This window comes from Melospiza georgiana, chromosome 9 (assembly GCF_028018845.1).
Source record: "Melospiza georgiana isolate bMelGeo1 chromosome 9, bMelGeo1.pri, whole genome shotgun sequence".
NCBI lineage: Eukaryota > Metazoa > Chordata > Aves > Passeriformes > Passerellidae > Melospiza > Melospiza georgiana.
The window spans coordinates 3,506,740-3,529,765 of record NC_080438.1 but is presented as its reverse complement, the minus strand read 5'-3'; the positions used below and the strand labels follow the sequence as shown (position 1 = coordinate 3,529,765).

General features: G+C 45.2%; 1 protein-coding gene across 2 annotated transcripts in view; it reads right to left on the bottom strand.

Moving 5' to 3' along the window:
* KLHL20 (kelch like family member 20) overlaps nucleotides 1-23,026 on the bottom strand; it is a 26,400-nt gene extending 3,374 nt beyond the window's left edge. The window contains exons 1-11 of one of the 2 annotated variants that reach the window (XM_058029927.1): nucleotides 22,946-23,026; nucleotides 20,959-21,019; nucleotides 13,683-14,256; nucleotides 9,510-9,668; nucleotides 8,362-8,456; nucleotides 7,080-7,195; nucleotides 6,112-6,295; nucleotides 4,708-4,851; nucleotides 4,332-4,465; nucleotides 3,261-3,469; nucleotides 637-743 (exon numbers count right to left, since the gene is read on the bottom strand). In XM_058029927.1, coding sequence (XP_057885910.1) covers nucleotides 637-743; nucleotides 3,261-3,469; nucleotides 4,332-4,465; nucleotides 4,708-4,851; nucleotides 6,112-6,295; nucleotides 7,080-7,195; nucleotides 8,362-8,456; nucleotides 9,510-9,668; nucleotides 13,683-14,256; nucleotides 20,959-20,981 — 1,745 coding nt within the window. In that variant the 5' untranslated portion in view covers nucleotides 20,982-21,019; nucleotides 22,946-23,026. Of the gene's footprint in view, nucleotides 1-636; nucleotides 744-3,260; nucleotides 3,470-4,331; nucleotides 4,466-4,707; nucleotides 4,852-6,111; nucleotides 6,296-7,079; nucleotides 7,196-8,361; nucleotides 8,457-9,509; nucleotides 9,669-13,682; nucleotides 14,289-20,958; nucleotides 21,020-22,945 lie in introns of those variants that run through there. The other variant, XM_058029925.1, reaches the window with a different exon arrangement.

Genomic DNA, 23,026 nt, shown 5'->3' with positions numbered 1-23,026 from the left:
GGTTAAACTACTGCTATCACTAGTAAGAATAGGACATTAATTTCTTTCTATTCCCCACCCTTGCCAGATCACCACAGCAGCAAAAATAGCCACAGGTGCTTGATACTTTATGCTGATTACATTTGGGAATAAATACACAAGCAATTGTTTTCAAGTATAGTTATGACTAGAAAGGCTATTTTTCCTCTTTCTTTTCTGCTCAGCATATATTTTGATCAGCAATTTCATATTATTTGCCTCAGCCTGGAGATTCTTCCAGTGGCTGAATCCTGCTGATTTAAAGGGGAACAACATCATGTGCTTGAAGTGTTTCAGCTCCTCCAGAAGGATTCAGAAATCACTGCCTCACACTGAAACTAAGAAGTGATCAGGCCAAATTCTACATGGTGGCTGTGAGTTCCTTCTGCTAAGGACAAGCTCAGTTTTACTGGGATGCAGGAGAGACTCAACCCAAAATGAACAGAAGGGGCATGGTGAGATATTTTTCAAAATGTGGTTCTTTCTTGCAAGAATGGGAATGTTGTGATGGCTCTACCCCACACAAGTTCTCTGTTATGGTGTGTACCACATTCCTAATTTTCCTGGGACAGCTCCAGCTGGATTTCACTGTCTGATTGTCACACAAACTCAAGTTACCTCCACGTATTGGCATCTGGATCAAACACCTCAATGGTCTTCAGGTACGTTGTGCCATCAAAGCCTCCCACTGCCATCAGCTGTCCATTCACCACAGCCAGGCCAACCTGCAAAACAGCCATCAGACAGCAGCTACTTAGCTGGGATGTACTCAAAAGAAGGTTTAAAATGAAAATATTAATGAAACTATTTAATAACCGTGTTTGGTGAAAGGCAGTCTGCAGGAGAGGGTTGAGGTTTTTTTTCTTTAGGGCACGGCACAAATTAAATACCCTAAAAAATGAGACATGGAAAGTTAAATGTCTATCTCAGATTAGAGAATCTCTCAAAGAAAACGCAGAGGGTTCCCCTTATTGCCAGCTACAAGAAGTAGAACCATCTGAGTGATGATAAATACACGAGAATCTAAACCTTTTCCATACAAAATTTATGTTCTGGACTGAAATTTTTCCCCAAGAAAGAATATCTACCAGCCCACAACACTTGGTTAAAGTAGCAGAATCACAGGAAAGCCCCTGGTCCCAAACCTCTCAAGTTAGGGCTTGGACCACCTGTAAGCACTTTGGCCTCCAAACTTCTATTTAATCTTTGAAATCACTGAAACATCAAAACGTGGAGTATAACAAAGTGGAAAATGTGGAGTATAACAGAAAAAAGGGAAGGTACACATTGTAAAATGGTCCCTGTTTGGCTTTGAGGAAGTCAGGTGATCTGCAGACACAGCTGCATGTGTTTAGCAGTTTCTAGAGAAAGCAAATACAGAAGCAGCTGATAAAAAGTCACTGTGTGATGAGAAACTGAAGTGGACATGTTGGACAGCTTACTCTGTGCTTGGAGAACAGAAATAAATATGTATTCTCTGCCCCCAGAACCAGTGGTTACTCAAACTGTGATTCATACTTGCCTCACCAGACACTGAACACTAACTCACAGACAGAACTCATCCTCTCTTTACCACACAATCCAATATTTAATGATAAACACCCAGATCATTTCCATCTCCCAGCCATGATGGCTGCTGAAAACACTGCATAACCTGTTGTTCACACGAAATCACCACGATCAGCAGTGGATGGGAACTTGCTGTCACTCACAGCACTGAGGAGGAGAGGCACAGCCCAAGTGAAAGCCCAGGAGCCCTGTTCCCACACATGCCTCAAGGCAATGAGAATCTGCTGGGAATGTGTATCTGAACACATGCTAACCCAGTTTCCCAGCTTTTTCCTCTCAGCTAGTGGGTGTTTTCACCTCCTAATTCATCCAGAGAGATTCAGGTACTAATTTGATAGTGTTCTTTGGTGGTATTTCATACCAGGTACAGCTATGTCACCTAAAAGCTCCTCTGCTTCAGGCTTAGCTGACTGCATACAAGCCCCAAAAATATTTAAAAACACCCTCAAATGTCTCATTTCCCCATCTAAACAGCTGTGTGTGGCATGACTTGGCTATCTCTGCACCCTCTAGAGAGTTTTTTGCAAACTTTTTCCCTCACAGAAAAGAGGTAAAGATGCAGAGGAGGAAGCAGGAGAGTCTCATGAGAAGACTGACACTTCACCGTGTGCTCTCCCCACAACAAGAGTGACAATGACACCCTGCCCTGTGCCCTCTGTCCCCACATGGTGACAGGTGGCAAGGATGAGGCCACCAAGCCCCACCTGATGCCTGGAGGGGCTGCCTAGAACAGAGGGTAGGCAGTGTTAAAGGAATAAAGTAGGGGTTTATTAAAGGCCTTTAAAGGATTCACCTTGGGCAGTACAAGAGCCCAAAAGTGGCTCTACCAAAGATGGACCCTGGGTCATCAGTTTTTCCACTTTTATAAGTTCTGGTCCATTTCCATATTAGGGTTAATTGTCTAATTCTAGCTCCAGGTGATGCAGTCCCATCCTCCCAGTTTGCTCTCCTCAATTTGCTGTTTACACTTTTTGGGGCTGCAATGGTATCCTTGGTTCTGGAGCTGGAAAATGATTGTTTTGTGTGACTTAACTGTGAGGAGAACTTGCCAACACTTTATATGGAGTTCAGAGTTATAAACTAACGCAGTGCAGAATCTGGAAAATGTGTGTGAGAAAAACAGAACTTCCACAGACACTGAAGGATCTGATCTGCAGCCTTGGAAGAAGCTTGGATTGATGTAAAAGTACAATACACAGACATTAAGCAGAAAAATCATAAACTTATGCTTCTATAGTTGTAAGAGTATGCTTTAAATAAATGAGAAACTGTATTGATAAGATGGTGAAGGGTTTGTAATCTAAGGGTGTGGTTGTATAGAATAAACTGAGAGCTTAGAAGTTATGAGAATGTGCAAGTGAGACAAAAGCTCTTGGATAAAAGTATCTACAGTGCAGCAGAAGTAAATAAAGGTGATAGGTTAGAAAAGCAAAATAAATTCTGTGGCAACTGTCTATTGGATTAGAAAGTTCTATATTGCCTTGTAACAAAGAACCTGTGACTATTCTTGGCACGTGGCAAACGCTTCCTCCTCTAAAACCTCATGGGCTCTGAGACTGATGTTTATCTGAGCAATAAATAGTTCTTAGCTTGAAAATAGCCCCATCCCTTCATTTCTAAAGGCAACAATGACAGGAAAACACGAAATGTAAGACCTGAGGCATCACACTCACCCCGCTGCGCCGGGACGTCATGGCCACCACGGGGGACCACTGGTTGGTGCGTGGGTTGTACCTCTCAGCACTGCTGAGCTCTGTGGTGTCATCCCTGCCTCCCACAGCATAGATCATGTCCTGGTACACAGCACAGCCCAGGTGCTTCCTCCTGGTGCCCATGGGGGCTATGGTGTGCCAGCGGTTCTCCTGGGGGTTGTAGCGTTCCACTGCCGAGGGAGGGAAGGAGTGCGGTCAGCAGGGTTGGCAGGCAGTGGGGAGAGCACTTTGGACCTGATTTCCACACACCAAAAATGCCATAAACCCATTTGTTCTCTCTTTTCCAAAGCCATGAACCCCTTCGTTCTCTCTTTTCCAAAGCTATGAAACCCTTTGGTTTCTCTTTCCTTTCAAAGCCATGAACCCATTTGTGTTCTCTTTTCCTCCAAAGCCATGAACCCATTTGTCCTCTCTTTTCCTCCAAAGCCATAAACCCCTTTGTTCTCTCTTTTCCAAAACCATGAACCCATTTGTTCTCTCTTTTCCAAAGCCATGAACCCATTTGTTCTCTCTTTTCCAAAATCATGAACCCATTTGTTCTCTGTTCCAAAGCCATGAACCCATTTGTTCTCTCTTTCCTTCCAAAGCCATGAACCCCTTTTTTCTCTCTTTTCTTCCCAAAAACTCTTGCTAGTATCTCTCCTGTCTCCACATTCGAGAGGGAGCTGGCAGTGCTACAAACTGACCTGCAGCAGTTTTACCTTTGGCACCTTCTTTCCTACAGCAAAAATGGCTGCTGCAGGAATTCAAAAGAAAAGAAAAACTGCTTGCAACTCCTATGCAAATGATCAAATCATTGTATTAAGGACATACTGCCAAATGAAGCACTGAGAAAGTAAAAATATGACACACAACTAGGTAATAGGGCCTCACAAGTCTGGAGAGTGAGCTATTGTATGGTACAATAATATTTAAAGAAGAAAAAACTCCACAAACTGATCACTGAGATATTCAACAGCTATCTGGGGACATGACAGGCTCCCAGGACCAGGACAAGCAGTGACTGGGATGAAGGGACAGCAAAAGGCATACCAGTATTGAGAGGAGATGTGCCATCAGAGCCTCCCACAGCATAGAGGAAGCCTCCCAGCACAGCCACGGCCACTCCCAGGCGCCTGGTGCTCATGGAAGCCACTCGAGTCCATTTGTTTTCTTTGGGATCATACCTGGCACAAGAATAAACAGCAGAGCTGAGGGAAGTGCTTGACATCCTCACAAAGAAGCAGGAAGACTGACTTTATTCTCCCCAAACAAAAATCCCTGTAAGATTTGTACAGTTCCTATCTCCTCTCTCTCACCCTCACACTCTCAGAGGGTGCAGCTTTTCTGCATCAGCTGCACCCTCTAAGAGATCCTCTTTCTTGCTGTGCCCCACTTTTTTGGGTTTTTTTTTGTAATTAAAAAGTACCTCTCCACAATGTTGAGACAAGAGACACCATCCTGGCCACCCACAGCATAGAGGTAACCTCCAAGAACTGCTACTCCAACACTGGTCCTGCAGGTGCTGGTGGGAGCCACATCACTGCTCCACTGATTGGTCTTTGGATCATACCTGGAAAAAAAAAACCACACCAAACAGCAAAATTTATCTGCCTAGGTTTGTTTCAGAGTCTCCCATGCTTGGGAGCTCTACAAGGCTGTGAAACTTGCCTATCCTGAGCTTCAACTGCAGCACAGCTCTTTGTAAGCTAGGATAAAAGCCCTGAAGTGATACAATGCATCCCCTACATGTTATTCCAGGGATGTTCAAACTGCAGGTTGGGATGAATCAAGCTGGAGATCAAAGGTTCAGGCTCCTGAGAGAGACTGGCTGGCGTGTGGAAACTTGCAGCAGAGTTAACTCTGCTCTGCTCCCTGCAGTTCACACAGGAACTCAGCCAGCACTGGGACTTCCAGATAAAACATGGATGGACTTGGGAATCCAGAGAAAAAGAAATACAGTGCATAGCAAGGAAGTGCAGGATGTGGGAGATACAATGATTTGGGAATTTGGGAGCATTCAAAGAGATAGGTGGGAAGAAGGGGAGGCTCAAGGTGGGAGGAGGTATTTTTACAGCTCTTTGGGTTTGTTACAGGGCCAAGATTTAGAGTAGTAGGAGAGCTTGACTCATGCAGCTTTCAGGCATGGGAATTGCCCTATGGAGCTCCCAGAAACAGGAAGCTTGGTAAAAACTTCTTTGACTTTAATCTTTCACAGGCCCAAAACTGACCTATTTTCCTTCTTCTGCCTATGTGCCAAGGTTCCTTAACTCTCAAGTTGCCACTTGACAAAAAAAAAAAAAAAATCCAGGATCTTTCCCTCAGCATCTAAGAAATGCTCACTGTAACCCCACCTTCCCCAACAACACTAAAAACAAACCCTCAATTGCAAGGAAGGTCAACCAGGATCACCACTCCTTCCAACAACACACCCAGACCCATCTCCTACAGATTCCTTCCTTATGCAGAGGCTTTGGTTTGTCCCATTAAGCTGGGGATAATGTGGCACAGTGTTTTGCACCAGGGGTGTGCAAGGCAGGAGGAAATGGCAAAATGAACAGAATTCCTAAAAGGCTGCACCCAGGGTGCAGGTGAGCTGCAGACACAGCTGCATGTGTTTAGCTGTTTCTACAGAAAGCAAATACAGAAGCAGCTGCTAAAAAGTCACTGTGTGATGAGAAATTAAAGTGGACAGTGTTGGGCAGCTCACTCTGTGCTTGGAGAACAGAAATAAATATGTTCTCTGCCTTCAAAAGCAGTGGTTGCTCAAACTGTGATTCATACATGAACACTCACAGCTGAAATTCTGCACAGGAGCCTTATGGACACCTACCTTTCCACACTGTTCAGATAAGAGGAGCCATCATGGCCTCCCACAGCATAGAGGAGGTCGTCCAGGACGCTGACCCCAACTCCACAGCGCCTCTTGCTCATGGAAGCCACCATCCTCCACTCGTTGGTCTGGGGGTCGTAGCGCTCCACACTGGAAATGGCATCCCCGCTGCACCAGCCCCCCACTGCAGCAAACACCAAAAACAGGGTCACAAAACACTCACTGAGCTCACACACTGCCTCTGCTCCCGGCACAAATCCCCCCTTTGGACTTGTCTCTAAGTTGCTCCTTCTGAGGTTTGTAGTTATAAAATAGAAGGAGATTTTCAAGAGCCTGAACTGAAGTGTGGAGATGCTGTGGTTTGCACAGCACCAAATAAATCATGTGAGTAAGAAACGTAAGTTAACTCAAACTTTCAAATATTAATGCACAGGTCACATCAGAAATAGGTTGTGAAGACTTTATGGGAACACCACCACCAGAAAATCCTGCCTGGAGTCTCCTGGCCTAAGCCAGTGGGAAAAATGCATTGATTCAGAAAATCCTGAGTTGGAAGGATCAAAGTCCAACTCCTGGCCTGGCACAGGCTAGGCCCAAGAATCCCACGACATGCCTGGGTGTGTTGTCCAAATGCTTCTTGAGCTCCGTCAGGCCTGGTGCTGTGACCACTGCCTTGGGAAGTCAATTCCAGTGCCAGACTCTACTGTGGGTGTAAGAACCTTTATCCAATATCCAACTTAAGCCTCCTCTGACACAGCCCCAGGCCTTTCCCTTGAGTTCTGTTGCTGGTTACACAGAGCCCAGAGCAGTGCCAGCCTCTCCTCTCCTGTCACAAGGAAACCATGTAAACCACGATGAGCACTCCTCTCAAGGCAGAACAGACCAAGTGACCTCAGCCACTCAGATGGCCCCTCTAGCCCCTCCAGCACGTCCTGCTGACACACAGACACAGCTGCAGGGACACACACCTGCAAAGAGCACCTCTCCACAGCGGATGGGTTTGCGCGGCCTCGTCCGCGGTCCCTGCATCAGCGGCCGCTCCTGGGGCAGCAGCAGGTAGTTCTTGGCTTCATCCACCAGATCCCTGTGCAAGACAGGAAAACATTAACCCCCGGAGGTCAGGCTTAGGAGAAGGGGCCAATCAGAAGTGATGGGAAGCACTAGTCATGCACCTCAGGTATTGCCAAGTCACAGGAGAAGAGTGTGAGCAGCTCGGGTTAAATGCGCGCTGTCACTTCAATGCTCATTGGTTGTTTACGAGCCACTGACACAGTGACAGCAGCAAACCAGTGCTTGGCCACTGTTCATAATAGATACAGTTTGCTATAAAAAGACTGATTAAAAAAAGATATATGAGAGATTTGTCAGGCTTACTGTGCAGAAAAGAAAAATCCCGCCTGCCTCAAGCTAAACTGAACAGTCAGTGGTTTTGTCTCGGAAGAGAACAGGAGTTGGAAAGCACACAAATACATAATTCACACATGACCAATAGATGGAGATAGTACCCTTCTGATGAGTATTTTCTCCAGCTCACACTGTCCATCCATTCATGACTTGCCACCTGGACTAATCCTAATATTCCAAACCCTTGAATAAAACAAAAAAGAACAAAAAGTCCTCCTTGCCTCTACAAATGTGGAATTCCCCCAGTATGAATGCTTATTCAGGAAGAGAATAATTTAGCCTGTGCCCTGAACTTCTTTACAATATGCACAGGATAGATCATGTGCTTTGAGGATGATACAGAACTCTGCAGAACCAGAAAGGTGAGACTCATACCATAAAAAGAGGAAATGAAAACTTCCCTGCATTATCCTTGTGGGAAAGAGCAGACTCTAATCCCAGAGTTCAATTCTGCTATCAAAGTGCAGACATTCTACCTAGAAAAACTACTTTAGATCCCACAGAGATCATCATGAAAGCCATGCAAGAGCTAAGCTGCAATAAGAGGCCATGACTAGAGGGGGTGAAAAAAAAAAGGCAAAATGAAAACCAATACAGTGAAAGGTCTTTTACCTACATCAAACTGCACACTCAAATTTGCCATTTCACTGAAAACCTGAAAGGACAAAACCACTTCTAGGGTACACCACTAACTATTATGCAAATAGAAAACAATTTTTCCTGCTTCTCCTATCCTGCCAGTTGCCAAAGACGAAATTGTGAGGCATCACCCATTTACCAGTGACAAATGAACACAGTTTCAGAGGACAACATAATTCAATCCTGTAAATGGCTGAGGAGATTTACCTGCATTCCTCATCACTCTTAATGAGTGGATCAGAGCCCACTGTACCCACAAGAAACTTGGGACTCAGCAGGGGCAGGCGGACGTGCTGCAGGACCTGAAACACAAACCAGAACACCTATGGTGAAACCACAGTTACCCACAGAGATGCAAAAAGCCAAATGGAAAACAAGAGAATTTTAGCTGAATGCAGCTTGTCTCACAGCACATTTGCCTTTTCAATATCCCAGTTTAGATACCCAGCAGAAAATCAGTTGTCAGAAAGGGGCAATCCACTGGATGCATCAACAGCTGAAAGATGACAGCTGGAAACCTTTAGAAAATTACAGATGTCAAGACATCTGCCTGAACACTAGTTAAATTAGTGGTTTTATAAAGGATTTAGCTCTCTTAAACCTGAGTGGTATTGCAGAGTAAATGAACAATGAGAAACAACACATCTTTCAGAAGAGTTGAGAATTTGAAGGCCCAAGCACATACAGACAGAGGCAAACAGTTATAAAAGCATTAAAAGCTGCCTTGAGAAGAGCAGCTTTTTCCAGTTTGGTTTGTTTACTTAAAACCATTTTCAAAAGCTTTCCAGTAAATAAAGTTGCATTTAACATCTCTTTCCAAAGCAGAAACAGTGAGGCAGGCAGATGCTCACCTCTTTTGATCATCCAGCCCAGACTTCAGAGGCTTTGGGCTGACAGCTTTGTCAGAATGGGTTCTGCTCTGTGAAATGCCTTGGCTTAGATGAAGCATCACATTCCAACAAAACCATTCTGACAAGCTCCACTGTAACATCATGAGGGCTGAGGCACAAATCAAGCAGCAGAGCTTAAAGAAGCACTGCAAAGCAAGACAAGGCTTCCCCTCTCCACTGTGGTGTTGATATGACTCTCCAAGCAGTGCAGGCAGGTTTGTCTGGACAGACTGCTGGAGTGAGCTCGTTTGGCAAGTCCTAGCTGGGAACAATCCAACAAATCCCCTAATGAAGGCTCTGGCCAGCCTAGATGAAGGGACAGTGCAAACCACCTAACACAGGTGGGAGTCAGAGAGAATTTTGGTGGCTTTCCAACATTCAGAAGTGCCCTGGCACCACCCTACCATCCCTCCTTCATCTCTCCCTGGATAAAGCAGCCTGGAATGTCTCTGTGCCCAAGATCACCTGTGGCAGCTGGGGTCTCCTCTCCTGGATGCTGTACTTCACCCAGGCCATCACAGCGTTGAACACCTGCTCCTCGCTGCGCACGTTTAACTCGTCACTGGATATGATGTCTATGAGCTGGTTGGCAGGAAGCAGCATGAACTCCTCACTCTCCATCACCTGGGAAAGGCAGAGGAAAAAAGGAAGGGAGTAAGGACAAAGCATCAGAGCCATTCACCACTCCAGCACTTCATGGACTGAGCCAGTAAAAAGCCAAACCCCCATCAGTTCCAAGAACAACACACATAAAGGGTTTGCTGCACTGGGCAGAACACAGCCCCCAGCAACACAACAGGACACTTATGGATGGGCATGCCTTTTACACCCTTTAACACTTTTAAAGGGTTAAACCACACTGATCAGGTTTGAAAATTCAAGAAAAACAAAGCCTTTCTTTAAAATCAGCCTCCTCATTTGCCGTGTCTAATACATAAAGCAGAAATGAAACCACAATAAATACGTGACTAAAAAGCAGCACTGGAGCACAGAGATTTCCACAAGGAAAGCAAAACAGAGCACAAAAATAAGAGTCTCAAACAAGTTACCAGAGGCATTGCAGAGAACACAGAAAGCCTGATTTGTGGCAGAACAGAAAAGATTTCAGGAGACTCATCTGATCCTGCCTCTTTCATTTGCTCTAAATATACACATGGAGTGTGCAGTAGTCGAGATGCACTAAAGAGGGAATCAGAGCCTCCAGAGCCCCTAAGGACTGATCTCCTGTGAAAGTCAAGCCACTGACAAACACATTAATTCCTTCAGCATCCAAGATAGCAACCGAGTTTCTCAGGAGGCCTTGGCTGCTGCTGGGGGACTGCTCACACAGCATGAGTCACTCAGACTGCCCCGGGAGCTCACACACCACCACAGCTCCTGCACAGCCAGCAGACAGATGGGGAAAGGTACAAGAATCAAAATGCAAACTGCAGAAATGGCCTGCCTGATAACTGCCAGCTCACTTTCCCTGCAAGCACTCCCAGTCTGCAGCTGGGAATTTCCAAGAGGTTCAGGGACAGAAAATAACTGAATGCTGGCTTGCCCTTATCATCTGTGACCACATTAGAATTCCGTGACTTATTTCACAATTTGCTGCATAAATTAAAGAAAAACACTCTTTGACACAATCATCTCAACAGCAGTCAGCTGTGCAGTCCTTCTAATTACCTGAAGAAGTTATTTAAGGGCACTGAAAAAATATCCAGTTACTGACAACAGAAAATATTGTTAAAAAAAGAACAAAGAGGACAATGAGATCAGTTACCACACTTGGTTCTTGGGCACCCTGAGCTTTTGGGGACAGTAAAGGCCACAGAAAGGTTGGCCCAGAGACTCCTTCAGACTTTAAGTAGGAACTGGGTTGGTCATTAAAGATCTTTATCAGCTTTTTTCCATAGTCTCCCTTCCTCCTACAAAGCTTATGTGTAAACTTTACTCTGATGGTTTTAAATGCAGCTTCTGCAGAGTCTGGAAACAGCAGCTGTGGAAATTCCTGAGTTAAAGATGCTCATCCAGCCTCTCCCTTTGACCCTCAGGACATCCAGTTGCATTGATGGCCTCACAAAATTCAAAGCACTTCTTTAAACCAAATTATTACTACTGTGCAACTTGTTAGTTTACATAGTAAAACAAATCATTATTTAAAATGCTTTGGCTTTTTTTGGCTTAATTATAAGGACACTCATAATTATCTGACTAATAGTAATGATCTATTTCACTGACTTGCTTAGTGGACAAGAATTGGCTGGATTTCATTTCCTCTGCAGCATTCCTGAACATCAGTGCTTTTATAAACAGAGAGAATTCATGTCAGACTATACAATATGGAGTGCAATTTTTGTCTGTTGATAAAAGTGCAACTTGTCCACCCATAAATATATTTTTTCCCTACACACAAATGTCAAGAGACAAAAAAAAAAAAAAAATACAAAGGCTGTTCTTGTACAGTGGAGTTGCTAATAGAACCATTTCACATTAGATGCACAAAATCCACTAGGGGTTATAGGCAACAAATTAAATTGGGAGGAATGGAAAAAACATTTTACCAAGAAGTTAATGATGTAATGCAGCAACACACATAAAAATTTAATAGAAGCAGAGGTTAGCACAGCAGAGGACATGAAGCAATTCAAACTGCATTCAAAGTAACTGCAAGGGTTGGCCTGGTGCCTGCTGCTTAATATTTCACCTTGGCACCCAGGAAATTCCCAGCTCACGTTCCTTTCTGCCAGCTTGGAGGAACAATGACCACACAGCCTCTGCACAGGAAGGCAATTTTATTTTTTTTATCAGCTTTTTATTTCTTTTTTATCAGTTTTCAACCTCCACAGTGGATGATGGTTAAACAGACAAGTGCCTGGCTTCCCCCAGGGATCACCAAGCCACTCCCCAGATGGGAAATGCTGCCAGAATGGAATGCAATCCCAAGGAGCAGCACCACTCACACTGTCTGCAGAGAAACAGTGGAAGCAAAAGAAGTGATGATTAAGGATGAAGAGCTGCACAACTCCTGGGGCACTGAACTGGACACCAAAACCTGCCCGGGCCAAAGAAACAGTGCTCTAATCTAAGCCTCACTTTTCCAGAGGCTGTGTTTAAGTCAAGTCAATTATAATTTGCATCATCTTCGAGGAAGAGTGCTCTCTTCTCTTTTTCCTCCTTGTGCTTTAACAGGGATAAGGAAGACAGGAAGTTGTCTTCAAGGGACTGCAAAAGAAAAGAAGCCCATAGCAAGCAGCTCCTAACAGCCAGCTGTATGCATTAATACTAAACACTTTAAAACAAAACTGTCAAGCTGTTAAAATGTTATTTAGAGGCTTGTAAGCATGCCCTACTCATGTTATAACAAGATCTAATAGCCAGTAAAACAACCAAGCACTGAAAATAAACAACCATCTGGATAGCATCTTGCTCCCCCACCTCCCAAAAATAAAAAACAAAACCAAACAAATCCAGAAGAAAAGAAGTGCGGAGCAAGCACAGAGGATATGAAGTGGCCAGCTAAAATGTAGGGCTTTGGGAAACCACCTAGTTCTACAAAAAAAAAAAGACTCTCATCTTACCAGCAAATTCTGTTTGGTTAGAAAAGATGTATTTAATTGCAGCTTTTATAGTAAACTGATGTTTTGGATACCAAGAATTGTCTTCACTGTGTCCAACAGTTGTGTTCTGTTGTGTTGCTCCTGCTCAGATTTTGAAGTACTACCTGACTAAAATTAACAAATTCCAACCTGCTCCTTGCACGTTAGAAGGGAAAAAAAGAGACAAGCTGCCATCACTCACAGCACTTCCATACTGCTGCTTCTCTGGGGAAACTAAATTAGCACCAGGAGTTCCTGGAGTTCCTCCCTTTGGAAAGGATCTCCCTGTGAAGCTGGTGGGAAGAGGAGATTTTTCTGCAGCAGTTCAGTAAAGACCCACTTTTCTCTATTGCTCACACAATCCTTAATTATTATGTTGATCCTTCTCTGAACCAGCTGCTGGCATTTTTTTTTTCACCAAAAAATCATCTAGGCAGAATTAACAAAGGATGAGAAACTTGAGTTTATAAAGGTCAGCCACAATATTACACATCTGAATTACTTTCAGACAGCTTCTGCTGAATAATAGATGCAAAACTCTAGTTCTGCTACAACCAGGGATTTGGAGACTCCCCTGAGGCAGCCTCATGCTCCCTCAAACACCCACTTTGTCAATCCCAGAGCTCAACATCAAATTCCTTGGGTTCTATTGATGTGTTATCCTTACTTTTAACACCTTCCCCCTCTCCAACCATGTAGAATCCAGAATATTTCTGAAAGAGGAGTGGAATATGCAAGCAGGACAGATTCCATGCCAAATCCACCTGCACCCACAGCCTTGCCACCCACATAGCATACACCACACACCTTTCAGGGAAGAAATGTTGTGCATCAACCACTGGTACAAGACAGTCCTGCTACCTCTCTCCTCTTTCCTCCCCACTTAACATCTGGCACCCATCACCATGGGTCCCATCACCGGCACCCATCGCTATCAGGGCACAGAGCAGGTGTAAAGGCAGGATTTGGAAAAAATGACAAAATGAGAGCTGCTGAAAGCTCTCACAGGCCACATGGATGCATTTTACAGCACAATTCCAGCACACCAGCTCCTTACCTCCTGGAAGTTGTGCTGCGTGAATTTGTCGGCGATCCTCAGCAGCTCGCGGCACGAGTGAGTGTCGGCAAAAGCCCGGATGCCCAGGCAATTGGAAGGGTCCAACTGTCTCTTGAGGAACTCACAGCAAGCCTCCTGGATCTCGGCCAGCTGGAGAAGACAAGCAGCTGGCAGCAAGGTCTGGACATTCCCCTCTTCCACGGTGATCTGCGAGGTGTAGGCGAAGTCGATGAGCAGCTCCATGGCGCGCTCGTCGATGTCCCTGATCACCACCTCGGTCTGCCGCGACTCCGCCAGCTCCCCGGTGAACATGGCTCGGAAATAGGGGCTGCAGGCCGACAGGATCACCCTGTGGGCGTAGATCTTCTTGGCCCCCACTACCAGCACCACATCGCAGAGCTCCCTGTGCTTCCTGAGCAGGTTGATGACCTCCAGGGTCTGCCGGGGGTGCTTGTCGGAGATGTAGGGCATGCGCGCGGGCTGCGGCACCCCCTCGGGCAGCTTGTTGGGGTCTCCGAGGGTGCAGCGGCTGGTCACGTCCATTCCGGTCTCTCCTGGGCGAGTGCTGGCACACCTGCAGCGCAGGAGATACAGATACAGCACCATGGTCAGGGGTCCCAGAGCCAGCCGGGAGCTGGAGCTCCACAGCTCGCACCGAGCGCGAGCCTGAGGGACACAGACACGAGCCGTGCCCGTAAGTCCACGGCGGGACACGAAAACAAGCACGTGACCACATGAAAGAGGAATCCATCTCCAAGCAAAGCTAGCTTAGAAGTAAACAAATGCCAACTTGCAGCAGGCTTCTATTTATTGCTATTTTTATAGGCTTTGGATGACACACGGCTGTAATATCCAGCTACACGTACATATTTATGAGCTGAACCTCGCCGTAGCCTCGTGTGGTAAAGGCACATTATCCCCATTTCACAGAGTGACTCAAAGCACAGATTAGCTGGCTTGCCCACTGTCAAATGCTGGAGTTTTCTTTGACAGAGGTGGAGATGGATTTCCAGCTCTGTGATTTAACCAAACTTCTCTGTTCTACCTATGTTTTTAATGGGGTCACTCATCACTGTAATGTCTGAACACGCTCAACTGTCACACAGACTTTAGGAGCTCAAGATGGCCTGCAGAGTACCATGAGCATCTTTCAGGTTCACAGAATACCCGTTTTAATCATCACCTCTTCAATTATCTTTGAGCTGTGGAGTCTCCTGACTCAACCCACCCTCCCTGACACGTGTCCAAAGAAGGTTAATCTTCCTCAAGAATGGCAGAAGGCAGGCAAAACCAAATCAAACCAAACAGGAAAAAGATAAAACAAGTATCCACCACTATCAACCAGCCAAAAAAGGAAGAATAGGAAGTCAGGATGGTAACTTTGAGGTGAAGAATCACTTAAGAACACATAAACTAAGTTACTGGCACAGAGAAGAAACACAGTCTCTTCCCAGTTTCAGAGGCAATTAGGAAAAGCCAGGAAACTGCTGCTTGTTCCCACATCAAAGGAAAAGCATCACTTAGAGCAATTAAATGACATTGAGCAAAATATCAGAATATTTATGGTTTATCACCACTGAAGATGTACTGAAAGACCCAAAACATGCTGGCCACTACCAGTTTTTCCCTGATCCACTGGCATTTGTGAGCTGTCACTACCCCAGTGCTCTTATTAAGAGTTAAAATGAAATCAAGCTTGGCTTTGCCATGGCTCAACGTAATTTGCAGCAGGCTTGAAGGAAAGGATTAAAAAAAAAAAAACCTCACATGTTTTCCCCTCATTATTATGTCAAATGCACTTTCTAAGCACTGGGAAACCAGTCTCTGCAGGAGTTCAAATTATTTACTTGCATCTTAGCCTGTTTCCCATTCCCTCCACACCCTCTCCTTGATCATCATATTCAGATGTTTTAGACCATTACTTCCTCCTCCTCCTCCTATCTTGGTTACACAGATCCAGCTGGGGGTCCCCTCTGGGTTTTGCTGCTTGCTCCTGCTCAGCCTCTGCACCTTAAATGCCTTGGATTTTTATCCCTGCTCCATCTTTTTTACATCCATCACCGTTCTGCTTCCCTGACACCTCTGACAAATCCTCTTGCTCTTACACTGCCTCTCACTCTCCTCCACCCACTCCTGTCCCTCACAACCCAAATTCACCTTTGGGGGGCTTGACAATCATTGTCAAAGCTCTGCCAAGTTCCTCACAAACAATGCATGAACTAAATTGCCCTTGCAGCAACACACACCAGCCACAATTAATGGTACCCCTGCAAAAACCCCAAGAAACCTGGGCTGAAGATTAATTTACCTAATTGGCTTATTTTCCCAGTCCTTAGCAGCCAAGGCCAGAAGGTAAGTAATTTAATCCCTCTACCAAAAGATGGAGAAAGGTGGTGACAAACATTCCTCTGTAGAGTTTGGCTCTTGCTAAGCAAGCTGAGTTGATTTTATTGTGCATTAAGTGTTTTGAACTATGTCAAACCAACCCTTGGAAGGAAAAAAAGAACACAGTAAGAGCTCTTTTAAGACACATGCTACAACAGTTCTGGACAGTTTGTCTTGACCAGGCTGTCAGTCAAAGAACAGAAGAAGCATTTTTCAAATAAAAACCCATTTCATGTAACTACAGCACACAGGAGATGGTGCACATCCAGGACAGGGCATCCTTTTGGAAAGCACACAACCCCTCTGTAACAGATTTAGGCAGTAACCCTTGTCTTTCCTAGCCAGGACAGAACAGGATTTTTCTGCCCAAATGAGGCCCTGCTGAACACATCTTTAACTCACTGAAAATGTGTCTGGTTAGCAAGAACTGCAGTCATTCCTGCATTGTCCCCACCAGCATTTATCTGAGAGCCTGCATTGTACTCAGCCTCCTTACTCCTGGGGAGAAAGTGCTGGTTAATGATTAAAGAAGATTGAATAGATGGAAAAAAGAGTAACAACCAAACATTCCTGATTCACCCACAACTTATCTCTGGGTGCTACAGAAGCCAGTGATCAATTGGCTTAAGAATTTCCAAGCTAGATCAACCCAGATGCTTGATGTGAAGCTCGACGGGTTGCTGCTACACACAGGCACAAAAGTGTGAATTTAAAGGACACCTCTGCTGGCTTGTGTCTCCACAAAGCTTGTAATTCCACTGCATTCTGTGTGCATTATGCATAAATATGCACAGAGAATGAAATGATGAGTCAGTGGCTTAGAGGTGTGAAAGACAGAAGGCAGTACTTGATTCTCACATGGCAGGGGAGCTGCCTCCCCCCACACAGAACTCAGAGCTGCTCCTGAATAGCCAGGGTGATTAAGGAGGGCTGAGGATCCAGAGGAAATGTGTGTGTGCCTGGATAAAAAACATTCACACCCAGCTATGCAGATATTCCGGGATTAGCTTCCATCAAAATGCAGGGCTGGGGAAATCAGCAAATACAATGGGATTAAGAAAGGGCTGACAAAGGATCAGTTTTTGTAGCACACTGCTGAGAAGTACAAATGGGAACACAGGCAGTCTGCAACACTAAGTCAGCTAAATAAACAGGCTGCTCTGCCTCCATTTTATTCCACTAATGCCCAAAATTTCATTCATTAACAGGGGCATGTATGAGACATCCATCTTTACAGCAGCTCCTCCCAAAGTTAAAAAAATACCTAATAACACACACCTAGGGAAAATTCCCTCCCATGCTGTCATAAGGGCACCTTAACTTTCAAATCTGCAATTTTTTAAGATAACGTGTTTTAGCACAAGATTACAAAAAGGCTTTAACATAGTTCAGCAGAAAACAACAGGCTGACCTAAAGCTTATGAAACACACGTTTCAGGCTAAAAACATCAATTGAAATCCAAAAATCATGTATTGCTGGAGTGGATTTCAGTGGCAAGAGATTTTAGTAGCAAATAAAAATAACAAAGCAAACTGGTAGTGATTTCTGTCAATGCCTTGATTTGAAATTAAGAAATATTTCCTATACTCATTACAGAGCTGTAAGAACAAGGGTCATTGACTTGGCCCAGCCTTTGGCAAGAAAAGTCACCACCACAACATGCCAACCAAGTAAATGGAAATGCTTTATTGTGGCATCAGTACCCTAGGCATCAAGTTAGCTAGAAGTCTGATTATCAGGAAAAATACCACTGATTCATTTTCTTGCCCAGCTAGCAAGGTTCCAGTAAGTTTCCTCAACAAAGTTATGCAAACAAGCAGATAAACATGACTGAAATACTATTTGACATTACACAAAAGGAAACCAACAAGGATCTGGTGTATTTGCCTCTATTTATATTGCTTGGTTTGAATTTTACTGACCAAGAACAGAAAATTCAATTTCACTCTGACTGAGGAAAATGTGACATGGTGCTGAACTACTGTGACATCCCAGTTAGGGTGAAACTGAGGATGCCCATACTCTAGAAGAAGAGATCATTACTGGAGCCTTCCAAAACCTTCCTGAGCCTTTTGTAGCTTGTTTTGGGCAAGAGCTATGTCCAGGTAGATGGATAACTCCTGAGCGCATGACCAGGATCTGAAGCCTCCTTCCTCCTGCTGGGTCTGGCTGCTCTGATCCAGCACTGCTGTAAGCTGGGAAAAGGCTGCCAGGAAAAAGCTGAGTGAGGAAGAGCTGGGAGAGCTTCCCCAGTTTGTTTGGGAGCTGCTCAAGCCCTCGTGCCTGAGCTGTGTTGAAGATATGTCTGCAGCTGACTGCGCACCCACCCATCCTGAGCTGATTTCCCTGCTTCCTTCCTCACCCCTGCTTGCCCAAGGGGTCCAGGACTCCTGTCTGGCCCTGGCCATCAGATCTGCTCTGCCCTCCAAGTCTGGGTGCTGTGGGACCATGCCCTTCACCCAGAGGTCCCTGCTGCCTTGTTTTTCCCCTCAGCAAAGCCACATTCTCTTGCTGAGAGTGAGCAAGAACAGCCTGCCCCGGCCACCCCTTCATTCCTAATGCAGGGTAAATCCTGTTTGCAGCAGCAATTCTGTGTTCCCTGCTATAATCTTGACAGGAATAGCTGGAATTCCTTGTCTGTTCAAGCTGTTCCTCCTCCCCTCTGAATGCTGTACACATTTGATACCATCTCACTGTGTTTATTAACCCATCACTGGCCAAGCCCCACTCCCCTCTTTGACACAGGGTCTCTCACTTTTTGGTCTATTAGTGTATAGGAGTTAATGGCTTAATTACAGCTTTAGTCCATGAAGTCCCACTTTTCTTGTTTTTCTCTCTTCAGCCTATGTTGTTTATACTCTTGGGCCTGAGACTTGGATCATTTGTCCTTGGTCCCAACTAGAGCAGGAATTGTTTTGTCTCCCTACTGTGTGCAGAGAGCTCATAGGAAGCCCAGACTCACACACTAAAGCAGCCCAGAATCTAAAAACCATTAAAAGCTCAAACCTGAGGCACCACCTGGGCAGGCAGAGCTGTGGATCATTATTTCTCCTTTCTGCCCCACCTCACGTGGGGGTGTTAAATTGGCTTCAGAGCCCTGAGTTAAAGGATAAAAGAAAGTGCTCTGCCATCTGCATAGCTGGAGTTCATAGGAAGATCTGTGCTCAAAATCCAGTCAGGAACATTTTATCATTTTCTGCTAAGACAGGCAATAGGAGGAGAACAAACAGATTTCAACAAGCCACACTGAAGCCCTTAAAACAGGCAAGTGTACTCCAGAACTGGAGTCCACAGCTCACAGCAGAGATGTGCTTGTCAGGCCAGGCTGCAGCAATAATAAAAAACCTCCACTTCTTCACCTCTGTGCTGCTGTCCACCACAAAAATTAAAATTGACTGGCAGCCAGAACTTCCACAATAGCAAATCCAAGGCCACAAACCCACAAACAGACACACCAACTCCAGCACGTGAATTCTCTGCCTCAGTGTGACACAGAAAAGAGCAGGCACAGAAACAACTTTAGAACCTCAATTTCCCCATCAGGATCACAAAAAGGAGGGAGAAAGCAAGAACACAAGCCAAGCCAGTTATCAATTTTGTGTCATTCTGCAAAAATATCTTGATAAATGGAGCACAACATCAAAACCTAAAAAACTGGTTAAGATTTAAACAATCTCTACTGAAGAGGGCTACAATGAAAGAAAGCTCATCTGCTATTTAATCCATCCTGGAGGAAAAGGAATTCACTGCAAAAGTCACATACAGCTCCTCACTGAACAAACCACATTTCTTATCTTGGCAAAAATGCAGCACAATACCCAGGCTCAGCCTCTGTCATGTCCCAGGTTTACTCACTGCTGAACTGCAGCAGCGGCACAGCAAATTAAATTCATTAAAATGCATTTAATTAAAACGGCATTGTGCCATTCTTCAAGGGTTTAAGTGGCTCCTTCCTTCTTGCCTCCTTACACAGAACCCAGGCTAATGGTTTCTGTGGCTAAGAATGCTCTATAGATTCATCTATGGTTAAAAGCCTTGCCTTCCCTTACATGAATGTTTATAGATTTACCCACAATAAAGCTCTCCTCCTTTCAACATCCCAAAGAGCACAAACAGACCAAGCAAGCTGCCTGAGCTCCCTTCAATCCATTCAGAGCTGAAGAACTTCAGGCAACTTTGCTTCCACACAGCCTCCATCATGCACAGAAATGTATCTGCTGCTAAATTTTGATGTGGGATTGCCATCAAGCAAGGAAAATCAACAAGAACTAGCAGGGAACCATGTTTGCAAACCTGTCATCGTGCTGAACTACTGTGACAACTCTTCACTCTATGAGAGAGAATGTTTTTGACACAACCACAGCAAGAACTCCCCTGAATTAAACTTCAGCTGCATCTCCAGCTCATTAGAACCGAGGCAGCTGGCATCCATAATTAGAAAAGGAAATCTCCTTTTCACCCAAGACCTCACCAAACTCCCTTCCTTAAGGGAAAAAATAATACCCCTTGGAAATCAAGTTTAAATTTATTCCTGGCAGTCTATTTTTCCTATTTTCCACAGCTTTGATGCCTAAGTAATTAAATACTGAATTTTAAAGATTATAGTAAATGGGGGAAGTGGAAAAGGGGATGGAGAATTACAGAATTAGAGTAACTTGTCTTCCATACTCTCCCTTAAAGACATCTGGCCTTGTAAATACTGAAAACTAAATACATTTAAGAAAGGACTAAAGAGGAATGATTTATTTCCCAATTCCCCATAGCCAGGCTTAAAAAAAAAAAAAAAAAATCCAAAACCACACAAGATTTTACAGTCCAGGCACACAGCAAACCAACTCACATGATTTATCCTGTTTGGGGAAGAGAAGAATAATTGTTTTTGTGTCTTACCTGCGCATTGGCTTTCCGTCCATGCACCGAGAAGAGAAACCTTCACCCTACACTTCAAGACCTGATCCGACAGGGAAACAAAAAAAGAGAAAAAAAGGTGATTTCCTATGGGTTACTTTTAATTTTTGAAGGAATGCTTTGCTAGGCTGTGTCTCTACAAATAAGCTGATATCTTTTTGGCATTCTGATAGAATGGCTTGAAGTTTTACATCTCTTGTGTCTCACTATTCATAGAGACTGAAAACAGAATAAAATCTTTTAAAACATCTCTCAGTTACCCTGTCTCTGTAAAAACTAAGGAAACCAACAATTTCCAAGTGAAAATAACCTTCCTTCCCCTCTTCAGTCCTAATGTGCCTTTGAGCTCTTGTCCAGTTATAAATTCACATCCCAGATGAACAACACCCGGACCGCAGAAAATAAAGCAGAAGAAAACATCACCAGCATTAAAAACACTTCCACCACGGCTGCACAACGATTCCTCACCAAACAGAACACACACATTATAAAGTCAGCACACTGCCTGCCTCCCTGAATCCTTAAAACTGTTCTACCAAAGGGAAAAATATCTGAAGTGACAGGGTGCTCACTGTCACTCCTTGCTCGGAGCCAGGAGGTATCTCTCCCTCACACATTTAGCAGAGATTTAAGGCAGGCTGGCACCTAATAAACAGCACAGCGCTGCTCACCAGCTACACTGCAGAGCCAGGATTTGATAGAAGATAAAACTTGTGTCTGGAAATTGAAGATAACTGTGCCCCAGAGGTAAGAGGGATGCTAATAATGCTACTACATCTGCAAAGATGAATGATGCTGCCTGACGTTCGCTACACTTCCACTCCAAATATTCATTTTCTGAGAGTAATAACAGTTGCAAACTGCACAGGCCTTTCATATTCAGCCACTAACTTCTAATTCTAATGTAAATTAACCCTTTTTACAAGGGCATCGCTTTACCCAATTTCATTTTTGATAGCTATTCACTTAGGAATACATTTAATTCAATTATTATTCGAAGCAATAAGCCTAACTTTTTTGTAAAAATCTATTAAAAGAACAGAAAGGTGTTCTGCTTCCACACTGATAGTCACAGGCTTCTACCTCTCCAGAAATGAGCAACCACTGAACTATGGGAAAAGCAATGACAGAATGAGAATGAATTAAACCTTAAAATAAACACAAGTAGCATTCACAAGAGGGAAAAAAAATATAATTAAATTTAGGGAAAAAAAAAGGTCGTTTTTGGAAGACTGAGACTGTCAGACTGGAACCTTATTTCACAGGCAGCACTCTCTAGGAGCATTATCCCAGACACACCAGCGGAGCTGGCTAATGAAGAATAAGCTCAGACTTGCTGTCTGCCACACTTGCAAATTACTCAGGTTCGCAGCTCCCTGCAAATAAAGACAGGCGATTCCTCACGGTTAGGGCACCGCATAGCGATTCCGAGGTGATACCGGGGCTGCCGGGGCACCGAGCACCGCCTCATCCCGCCGGGGCACCGGGCACCGGGCACGGCCGCGTCCCGCCGGGGCTGTCCCGTGAGCCGGCAGCGCCGAGCGGCCCCCGGAGCACCCCGCACACGCGAGGGAACGTGCGGCAGGCTATTCTTAGCCCCCCCGATTGCATCAGATTTAATCCCCTTAAACCCACGTTGAAAGCCGGGGAGGAGGGGGAATCACACACACGCATATACAAGCAAAATAAAGGCATTTAAACCGCGCTGTCCGCGCGGCAGCAACAGGCTCAGGGGCGGCTCTGCCAGCACAGCCCGGCCCTGCAGCCCCCGCGGCACAACTCGGCTCGGCCGGCGGCAGCTCCTGCGGGACGGGCACCGCACCTCTCCGCCGGGCCGGGCCGAAGGGCCACGCCGAGCCCAACCCGGCTGTGCCGAGCCGAACCGCGGAGCCCACGCTGCGCCAGCCCGCCCGGGCAGCGCTGCCCGGCCCACCCCGCACCCCCCGGCCCGCAGAGCCGCCTCACTCACGCCGGGCGCGGGCTCCTCGCCACCGCCGAGCCGCGGTCCCGCAGCGCCGCCCGAGCGCCTCCTCAGCCGCAGGAAGCGGCC